Below are 11341 nucleotides of genomic sequence, written 5' to 3' on the forward strand. Positions count from 1 at the left end.
TGGCTAGTCTTCCCTCGCTTTGATCTTCCCTAATGACAGTATACCAGCTACTTAGCAAGGCTAAACATCTTTTTTAAATCATCTTAATTCTAATACTAGTATCAAATGCCAAGAAAAAAAAAACCCAACTTAGACTAGAAGCTGCAAACTCAAGAGCATCCAAGGGCTGGGTGGTTCGTGTAAGGGAGGGCAGCGTGACCCGCCGTGGAGCTGTGCTAAACTGAAGAACACACACGTGTCCATCCAGCAGGAGTGGTGCCCCTCAGCCTAGCAGACCATTGCCAAGGTAGGCTCAGACAGGATAGTCCTCAGACTTTTCAAGAGAAGACCAGAAATCCAGATTTGTATGTCACTTCTCCTGATTCAGAAACAATGACAAAAATTTAAACTCTTCTTAAAAAACAAACAAAAACAAACAAACAAAAACAGTGTGGACCCTGCAAAATAGGACTGCGGGTGGCCAGTCTGACCTCTAGGGTAGAGGACAGAAAACTGGATAAAGGTCTCAATCTACAAACTCTCTATGTCCTAATAAATTAGGAGACTTCGCACAGTTCTTGTCTCTCTTCGCAGCTGTGCGCCGGCGTGAGCATGGCCACAATGCTGCTGTCAAGTTGGATTCAGGACACAGGAGATCTCAAGCAGAGAAGAACATCAAGGCTCTGACACCTAATTGTCCTCCTAAAACATTTCCTGCTTATTTAAGACCAATTTATGATGCATAATACACAGTAGTGCATGTAAAGCACTTTGCACAGCGCCTGGAGCACAGAAACAGAACTCAATAAATGTTAGCTGTTTAATGGGTTCTATTACGAATGAGGGTAGAACATGGATCAGACTGTGCATTTCTCCCTTGAATGGGAGGTACTAGTCCAATTACAAAACCCAATAATCCTTTTTAGACATAAAAAGGATTTCTAAGGAAAGTTTCTAAGGAAACGACATTGACATTCATCAATGTGGTACGCAGTAACTTTATAAAATAATCTGATTTACGCTCTCACTGGGCATTGTAATTATTTTTAAGGACATAATAACGGATTTTTAAAGTTTTAAGTTGAGTAAAGATCCATCTCACTTTTAGATAAGGGGGAATCACATAACATACAAAGCTACCAAATCCAGAAAGAGTAGGACACGAAGCCCCAAGTTTTCCAGAAAAGTTGCCCCATTCTCCTGGCTCCTCGTGCGACTCTGCAGTTGTAGAATGTTAGCTTCGAGTCATGCTGTAAGGCGATCTCGTCTAATCACCACATTTTACACATCCTGCATGTAGCTCTTTCAAGGTCCCACAACAGTCGAAGGCCAACCGAGAGCCTGAACCTAGCCGTCTTTTTCCATTACCTCACAGATCCCTGGGGAGAGGTCTGTTCAGGGTGGTTGGTTAAGGGTGGCAGCAGGGCAGCCTGGGACTAAAGCTTGGAAACACAATTGTCCTATGTGAACTTAACTGGGGACAGATTTAAGGCCCAGCCCTTGGGAGCAAAAGGCCCTATCGACCAAGGGCACAGGGTGGGGAAGGTTTCTGATACACAGCCAACCAAAGCCTAGCTTCAATAGTACATCTCCGGGTCAATCATGCACTTTTAAAAATCCTCTCATATTAACTGTGCCCTTTTAGCCACCAGCTTGGAGCAAGAGTTGCAAACCTCTATGAAAGAATCTAATTCACTCACTGGAAAAGTAGGTGTCACTAAGCAAAGGAATTAATGATTTTAAAAGAACGTTACTATGCTTCAACTGTCCAACTTCCAAAGTACTGAGGAAGTGTTTTGTGAAATGCAGGCCACTCGAGAATATAGATTGTGTCCTACATTCGAAATCTGTCTTTCTAGAAAGCATGTTTTAATGTCAAAGGATATAAAGCAAGCTGTGAACAGGAGACTAAAATTAGCTCAAACCACAAATAACCTAACACACTTATCACTTCCTTATGATCAACCTACAAAAATCAACATTAAAGGAAGGCATTTACAAAACTAAGGGTGTGATGCCAATTTATGCCTTTAACTTCAGCTGTATCTTTTCTTCCTTCTAAAACAGACCTGACATGTAAACATCCCCCCAAAATGACATTTATTAATTTGAAGACAAGTACAAGGGGAACATTTAGAGCTAAGTTTTGCCCTGTAAATAAAACAGCATGTACCGTGCAGTTCTTAAGTGGTTAGAATGGTAACCACCTCCTCACACTGAAGATAGGAAATTTTAGAGGACGGACCACACCCATCTCCAGCTGCACTTCACACCAAGAACTAGGGACACGCTAGACTCCTACTTCAAACCGAAGCTTGCCTCCATCTCCTAAAACCATTTATTTCCTACTTTCAACAAGAACATCTTTCAGCAAACAAAGTCTGTTGGGAAACACAAAAGTTTCTTGTCATCAAATAGTGGAGCAAGTTGCAAAAGGAAGCTCAGTTGACAAATACACGTTCATTTAGAAAAAAAAAAAAACCACAACAAAAAAACAACTAGGTTTGTTAAACTTTTACAGTGATTCTCTCTGCATGATGAATATATTTTGGTAAGTTTTCTGGAGAGAACACAAGCTCACAAAAGACAGAAACAAGTGGTTAAGGAAAGGTGTGGTAGAACCTGCCAACAACCTCTGTGCGCTCAATACTGTCCTCACTCAAACGCTCAGAAGCATTCTTCCTAGCAGGCAGAAAAATAAGGGAAAGCAGCAGACCTGGGTGCTGCGGCAAGAACAGATGAAATCAAATACCGCTTACGACACTAGTTATTTGCAGGGTATGCTAAGAAAAACTGTTAGTGGGAATGTGAAGGAATATTTAATATACTTTGCTAGAAATGGTACCATCATGGGTACATAAAGGATCCGTTAAAACCCAGAATCACAGGGATGTGGATTCTCAAGGACTGTTCAAAAGACGTGACCAGCTACCCTAGCGTAGCTAAATCACCGGGTGCACGGGGGACTGCTCCAGAAATGTGGCTTTGAGCCAGTAAACCTGATGTGGCTTAATGCAACCTCCTGACCTTGCACCATTTCACTGCACCCCCTGACCCCACCCCGGAGGAGGATGACCCAAAAGACCCTGGCAACGGGGAGGTGGTATCCAGGTCGTGGAGAACAATAACAGCGATGCTCCTAGATGCTCCTGACTCTAAGACACTGTAAAATACAGTCCCAATCAGAGGAAAAACAAAGCAAAACAACAACAAAGAAACACAAAACAAAATACTCTCCCCCCCAAAGAAGACCATGAAGTATCTTCTTAGAGGCACCTTCTCTCCCTGCAAAAGTGAGCTTCACGAGTATTTATGACCTAGTGAAGGCATTTCTTTCCTTAGCCCTTGCAGAAGCAAACTAAGCCCTATTTGAATAATGAAGCAGGACAAAATCTAAAAGAGATAAATATAACAGTGACAAATGTTTAACCATCAAGGGAATTTAAAGCTGATTTACCACATTACGCTAAATGCAGCTTGCCTATTTGTTCTCTTGAGTGAAGTTATATTCAGAAGTGATTTCATCCACAGGCATTTTTAAGTAACCTCTTGTTCTTAAGAGAACTCCAACTATTTGGAATAATTACTTGATGTTCGCTTTCCTGTAAGCAATTCACCATAGTGTATAATTTTCTGAGTAATCAGTACTCATCAGAATAAAAACTAGCAAAGCTGTTCAGTGAAACTTAGTGTGGCAATTTTAAAATGAGATTCCTCAAAAGGAAGAGATGCACCAATAAGAAGCCCATTAAGTAAGAAAAAGAGTCAGGGGAAAAACATTTCATGAGAATAACAGATCAGGAAGACTTTTTCCTTCTCCAATCACTAACTAATACATTTAAAAAACACAATTTTGGAAACCTAGTTTTGCTATGCTCATCTTATCTTTGCAAGTGGTGTCGCTTGCCCACAAAAGCCACAAACAGCCGAGGTTTTTCCTTCTTCATCTGTAAAAGAAAACATGCCCCACTCAGTCTTTGGGAAGCCTCTGCAAGTAGGAGAGAAGGACCCTAGGACACAAGTTCACTTGGGTCCAAAGGTTTACTTCAACAAGTGGTAACCCCTCAATCAGGAACCTGAATTTCCCAGCACAGTACCAGATTCAGAGTAGGAAGCAATGGGCAACGTGGAAAACAAACTGCCTCACTAGAATCATAAGCATTCAGAACTGCAAACTGAATCATGTCACATTTTTTTTTTAAAAGACCAAAAATCATTTATTAATAGTTGTTATTTTGTCTGCAGTGTGACTCGTACCACATCCCATCAATGGATATGGGGGACTAGACTTTTCTTTGGCTATTTATTACAGCAGAAAAAAATCTTCCACGTGAAGTGGTCTTGTTTCCAGTTTTCAGACATTCAAAATTTATAAACTGTTAGTAAGATACCCGTGATTATGTCACGCTGCCTAGCTAAAAGGGCAGTAGCCAGTGAACTATGAAGTCCACTTCTACAAAGTATTATTTCTAAAATGCTGGAGACTTAGGTACTTTCTTCTCAAACATGGCAGCTGTGTAAACTATCATACTATTCAAATGAAGTTTAGACCAGATGTAGGTTTCTTTCTAAAATTACATCATAAAGGGCAGCTACCCTTCGGGTACCTAGCTGGGGTTGAATCTTTCGTAAATTCTCAAGAATCAGTTCCTCTATCTTTTACAGGAAAAACCACCCAATTGCTACTTAGAGAAAAACTGCAAGCATACTGCGTATGTCAGTGCTACTCATTTTCCCACATTACTAAATCAAATGAACCCTACTGATTAAAAATGTTTAATACTTCTTGTGGAAAAAAAGACTCAATTCTTTTGAATCGTTAACTATACTCACAGAACTCGTATAAATTTTTGAGCCTAACTGTACTCACCGACACCCACACCTTACAAAACTGAGTAACCACTGCAGTGTTTACAGGGATGACTTTGGGAACATTAAATTCTCTTTGTGAGTACATTAAAGACTTTTATTACTTGACGTGAACCCAGTGATCAGTTAGGCCAGGATCACTTTTACAAAGGAAGGGACTGAAGAAGAAAGTTAGCACAGTTAGTGACAGAGCTGGGACCAAAATAAAAGCAAAAGATTCAACTACTCTCCTGGCCCGAAGGGTGGTCTGATCAAAGACCAAAAAACATTTGCCTTTACCATTTATACTTTGGCGGGGGGGGGGAATCACAGACTTTGTAAGGGTTGTTACTTTATGGAGAACCATAATCAAAAATATTTTACAAACCAACCACATGCAAAGCCCTTCCAGAAGGCACATGAGAACAAGTCAAGAGGGATGAGGACAGAGTAATTCAGTAATTCTTAGAGCACCTCCAATTTTCCTATTAAGTTCCTCTCAGTCCAAGTACAAATTTGTTATTAAATGTAAAGTTCCTATAAAACAAACTGCTGGCATCAGCTTCTAGTAGGTAAGAAGTCAAGCCTTTCCTCCAAGCCACCAGGGCAGGTGGTATTAAATTGCCTAAATTTAAGGCCATACCTTAAAATGTGGTGATTTTCTCCAAGAGTGACCTCTGCTATCAGTACTACTAATGCAGGCTAATCTAATTGTTTCTACCACCCCCTCCCCACCTAGAATGGGAGTTGGGAAACAGGTCTTGTTCGTCTTCATACTGCCAGAGCCTGGCACAGTCCTGCCAACCAATTTTATCCCAACATTTCTTAGGCACTTTGTGCCAGGTGCAGAGGACACCAAGATGAATGAAAGAAGGAAAAGCTGACCTCAACAGCTTGGACTCCAGAGGATACGGGCCCTGATGGAAAGAAACAGTGCCTTTAAGAGCAGGGCTTTAGATGAGAGAGGTATGAAGCTGTCTGGAAACACACACACAGGGGAGAGAGCAAAAGCCAAAGCGAGGAGGCACACATTTGAGCTGGGAGACGCAAGCTAGATTGTGGGAAAGGCAGCCTGGACAAAGTGTTAAGCCAAGACATAGAAGAGTGAAAGCTAAGGATGATGTTGGGGGACACTGTACCTTCTAGTGTGGCTAGAACAGAATGTACATGGGAGGGGATGGCTGGAACCTGGCTGCCGTGCTAAGGAGTTTGGACCTTACAGAGACTACAAAGGCCCTAGAAGTAGTTCAACAGAGTGATAGTCTCAGGTCTGTTTTTTAACACAATTATTCTAGGGATAATGTCAAAAATATACACGGTGGGTGGGGGAAGATGTGAAGAAGCTGTGAAGGGACCATATTAATTTGTTACCAGTTTCCCTCGTTTCTGTGGTGTGAAACTAAAAATGACAAGTGTCTCATAAGGAAGATTTGAGAACCTAGACCCCTGTAGTGGTAGAAAGGATGCCAGGGTGGCCAATCAATGAAATGTGGTATAGAGGGAATCAAGGACTATCCCCAGCATTCATGGATATTCAAAACATGCACATCAAATGACTGGTACCAAACTATACTGTCCTGGAAACAATGACCCAGCTAGACTTCCCATTTTCCCCCCAGAACATGGGCAGTAGGAAGAAACACGCCCAGCCTATTTGTCAGTATTAGTTGGTGACAAATTAACCAACAAATTAACAAACTGACAAAGTAACAAAAATGAACAAATTAACATAAACACTAGGGAGGAATACCAGCTTGCACAAAATATGCAAGGCTCGAAGGGTAGGTTTACAAAAAAGTACCTGCTTAATAAAACCATGGCATAGGACAAAAACTGCCAAAAGGATTCTGCAAACTAAAGATCAGAAAATAGACAACTCAAGAAGGGGGATGGGGGTGAAAAAGAAAAGGCACAATTATTTCAGCAGTTTATAGTCTGAAAAACCCTTACAGGGCATGTTTAAAAATGTGTTTCTATTATGAAATTCACTATACATTCAATTACATTATTCAATACCAGGTATTTTTATAGGTCTGCGGGAGCCATTCATGCTAAAACGCAAACACAGTGAGGAGGCTGTGGAGCCCAAAGGTTGATCAACTGGCAACTGAAAATCGTCAGCATCACCATGATTCCCTGGCTCACTTTTGAGAGACATCTGATACAGTTTACATACTTCCAAAAGTACCAAAGTATACCTATAAATATGCCAGGGATGCCAAAGACATAATAATAGCAAAATGTCCTCCCCTCCACTATTTCTACTTGTGCTCCCAGTTAATTTGAGTCCAGACAATTACAGAGGTCTTCCCACCATTTCCAAAATGGTGATCAGACACCTAAATTTAGTTCACTCAAACCAGGGCTACACAAGAACATTTAGATCTAATGGGTCACTCAAGATGACTAGAACTTCCCAATCTCTCCATGTCATTTCAGTTTGTCTTTTTTTAAGTGAAGTGAGTCATAGTGTATAGATCTTCCTCCCCTGCACAAAATACAGTTTTTCTCTGAAGAGAATGGTATTGATATAAAAATTATTAGGAAATTTTAATATTCATCTGCTTGGACTGTGACAATAGAAGCTGTATACAGCAGGAAGGAATTTGAGTGAACTATGGTTATAACATGGTTTTAACCCAGTCAGGCATTCGATCATATTTCATAATAAAAGCAGCTATAAAAACAAATGTCAATCGGAAGAGTGGCCCACTTTACAAAGCCTGCCTCTGACACGGAATAAATCTTGACTTCAAGTCATGAGCTATTGTTGCAATCTCCTTTATCTGAAACAATCACATCATTCACACTGAAAAATAGGAACAGAGAGTCAGAGAATCCTGACCCAAACCTTAAACTACGAACGGAGGGCAGCTCATTAGCTATTTTCATTCATTCCAGCCCTCTCCTCTCTCATTCCGGCTCTGAAAACCAATCCCTTTCCCCGTGTCTGCGATCTCTTTCCTCTTCTGGACAGCCAGACCAACTCAAACTCCAGGCTACTATTACTTCCACTTTTCAAAACAGGCACACAATCGCTTAAATGACAGAAAACCATTTTTAAAACCATCTATCTACATATGCTATCAAAGCTGTTTATATATCTAAATGCTGATTAGTATCTATGCGATTAACAATTAAAAACACAGTTATGCTCATTTTATCAAGTTGAGATAGCACAGAATCTTTGCCTGAAACATTTGTTTCCTAAGCCACCACATTCCTTGGCATTCAAAGTCTACTTCACCCTTTGTTCTTCTCCCAATTGTTTCCAAGTTTTTGCATCTTTTTGCTTTAGTTAGGAAAGAAGTATAGTGAGAAATAACTGCACTGCCTCATTTACAAAATTTTAAACCAAAATTACACATTATTTTTCTAATCACAATAAACTACACAAGCTCAAAATGACTTTGGTAGAAGGCTGCCCTCACTGTGACATGCTATAAAATACTACTTTTTTTACTTCTACTTTCTGCCAACGATGCACACATTTCTTTGAATTCTTGAAAAATAACGGTTTTGGTAAACTGACACGCACTTTGGGAAATTTGCCACTTTAGACTCAAGGTCATTTGAACTCTACATTTTTAAAAAATGCCCCAGTTGCCCAATAAAGAGCCACTTTCAAACTCAAAAAGGAGAGGAGATTCTGATTTCAATTTTAGAAAAGAAAAATATCTGTACAGTAGGTGAGAAAGCCTATAGTGGACAATTGTCTAAAATAAAAAGAAACCACCTCCAGGAATGTGCAGTCCACTAAGAAGCTGGGGAAATCTCAACACATTGCAATGTGACTAACTCCTGGCATTCAAATGTGGTAGACACACGTAAGAAGGATGAGGGAAACCAACATGCTTCATGCTGGTGGCGTGTGCAACAGTTTTAACAATGCTTGGGTGATGGATTTCCCACTCTGCCCTAAAACAGTAAGAAATAAAATTCAACCAAGAACTGTGGTTTTTTTTCCCCAAGAACTTTTTAGAATATGAATTTGTTGTTGCCAGCTTAGTTTCAGTACAAAAGATTTTCCCCAATGCTTCCTAGAGGCCATCTACACTTGTGATGGGGTATATTCTAATCAATACTTCGAACCAACAATTTTTTCATTTAAAGCCACTTGAGACTCTACTGCATTAGATTTGATGCAGAAAATCTGTCTACAGGGGCGCCTGGGGGGCTCAGTCGTTAGGCGTCTGCCTTCGGCTCAGGTCATGATCCCAGGGTCCTGGGATCGAGTCCCACATCGGGCTCCCGGCTCCGCAGGAAGCCTGCTTCTCCCTCTCCCACTCCCCCTGCTTGTGTCCCTGCTCTCGCTATCTCTTTCTCTGTGTCAAATAAATAAATAAAATCTTTAAAAAAAAAAAAAAAGAAAGAAAATTTGTCTACACATTCTCAAAGTTACTAGTGGAATTCATTCAATTAACTCAGAGATGAGACAGAGTACAAATTTCATATATTGATTCAGCATACTTATACAGATTACAGTGGTTACAAATATTAGCCTATCAGAAGTTAATATCCATTACAGTCCTAGGAAGAAGAATCCTGTCAGATAAGTTTGATGCAAATCCACATGAAGCCAGGCCTGCCAAAAAAAGGCTTTTGTTAGTCAAGCATACCAAAGAACTGCTTAAAGCTTTTTTCCTTTTTAAGTGGAGCTCAAAATAGACTTTAATACTACCAGCTGATGGATCTCACAATTTGCCTTTTGAGACTATAAGCTGAAAACAGAATAAAATGCATTCTCCCTTTACACAAGTAACAAAAATCTCCCTATTCTGTCCGTCGCCTATTTAAAATACCGAGTGTGGTTTTGGTTAATCCTCTCACAACCCCCGCAATGACATTTAATCAGAAGCTCGTATTTTCTTTAGAGAATTTAGCTGCTTATGAAAGCAGACCTTTTCGTGTTGTTATTCTGATGCTGCCGATAGGTGAGAAACCCTACCTTTCTAACTTTTTTATTTATGAACCACGTAACCCACAAGGAGATGAAGACTGGGAGGACTCGATTATCTCAGCCAGGGCAAAAAAAGATAAGATGCTCACTGGGGAAAGAAGCTATTTTAGAGAGGGCAAAAAACGTTAACCTTCCCTGTTTCCTGCCTGAAAGGGTAATATTTTGGCCCCAGAAGAGTGAGTATTGCAGGTCTTCTGGCTGAAAAGCGCTTTGGCCTGATCATCTCAGGGCTTGCCGCTGCTCCTCATTCAGCGCACAGTCCAAAAGTCTCTTCCTCTGACAGATCCTCCCTGATCCCCCTTGAGGTGGCCCACCTTCCAGGCAGTGACTCTACCCCGTTATGGTGTTTTGTTTTCTTCACAGCATTTGTAACAATCTGAAATGATTTGCTCATGGGTTTGACGGCCCTATTCGACTCTAAGCTCCGCGAGAAATAGGGTCTTGTCTGTCTTGTTCTGCAAACACTACTTCCAGCGCCATGCCCAGCATAGAAAAGGCACGCCAATTCATGTTCGCTAAATGAATGAACAGGAAGGGGGAAGAGGACTGTCATCCTTGGGACTTGACACACACTGAGACGAGGGGAAAGGAAATGTGAAGGAGGGAGGGGGGAGTAACCCTTTCCCCCAGGGAGACAAAGGAAGAGAGTCTGAGGTGGTCCAGTCTAGGAAAGGAAGTAGTGGGGGTGTTCCATCAACCCCAGGGGACAAAGAGTGGATAAGCAGGGGGGCGGGGTCAGGGTGCGAGGGATTCGCGCTGAGAGCACCGACCGGTGGCCTCCAGGCTTGAGGGGTCACCCGGGCTGGAGGATATAAGATGGGTGGGGAATCAAAGGGGTTTGAGAGGCCCCGGAGAGACGGAGGCCCACCCGGGGGACAAAGAGAGAGGAGGCCGGCCTCTGCCGCCGTCGGATCGAATCCTCACGCAGCACGGCCGAGGCGGAGAGTGAGACCCAGAGGGAGGACCGGGCCCGGGGGTCTGAGAGGAAGGTTCTCGCGGCCTAAGCTAGGGGCCTGCCGCGCTCCGGGGCGCTACCCCACCTGGTAAATGGCCGCCCAGCTCCCGGCCTTGTCGATCTGCTCGAACTCCTTTTCCATCTCCATGACGGGCCAGGGCGGCTGCTGCGCCTCCTCCTGGGCCCACTGCACCGCCTGCTGCTCTAGGCCGCGCCGCGCTCTCAGCTCTGAGTCCCGCTGCAAGCCTCCACTCCCGCCGCTACTGCCGCCCTAGCCGCCGCTGCTTCTTCATGTCAACCCGGCAGCCGGAAGTACGCACCGCGCTACCGCGGGCTCCGCCCCCGCGTGAGAGAACCAATCAGCATTCGAAAATGTCGGCAAGCACTTCCGCGGGGCGGAGCCGGGGGGAGGTGCTGGGGGAAGTGGCCTCAGCCCCGCGAGACGTCCGGCAGCGTGCGCTCCCTCCCTCCTCCCGCCTCGGGGCTCGGGGCTTGGGCGTGGCCCACGCCGGTTGCCTAGGCGACCCTGGGAGCCCCGCCCACGGAGCGTGGGTTTGCAAGGCCCCAGTGGGTCTTGGGTTCAAGTCTCGCCGCGGCCC

General features: G+C 43.1%; 1 protein-coding gene across 2 annotated transcripts in view; it reads right to left on the reverse strand.

Annotated features, from left to right (window-relative positions):
* The window catches only part of PTPN1 (protein tyrosine phosphatase non-receptor type 1), a 66042-nt gene extending 54993 nt beyond the window's left edge, over nt 1–11049 (reverse strand). Inside the window, exon 1 of one of the 2 annotated variants that reach the window (XM_032387518.1) lies at nt 10828–10933. Coding sequence is in view for 1 of the 2 variants with exons in the window: in XM_032387516.1 (XP_032243407.1) it covers nt 10828–10890 (63 nt within the window). In the remaining variant the exon portion in view is untranslated. Of the gene's footprint in view, nt 1–10827 lie in introns of both variants that reach the window. The other variant, XM_032387516.1, reaches the window with a different exon arrangement.
* Nucleotides 11050–11341: the final 292 nt, after the last annotated feature.

The sequence above is a fragment of the Phoca vitulina genome, unplaced genomic scaffold (assembly GCF_004348235.1).
Source record: "Phoca vitulina isolate PV1807 unplaced genomic scaffold, GSC_HSeal_1.0 scaffold50, whole genome shotgun sequence".
In the NCBI taxonomy this organism is placed as follows: domain Eukaryota; kingdom Metazoa; phylum Chordata; class Mammalia; order Carnivora; family Phocidae; genus Phoca; species Phoca vitulina.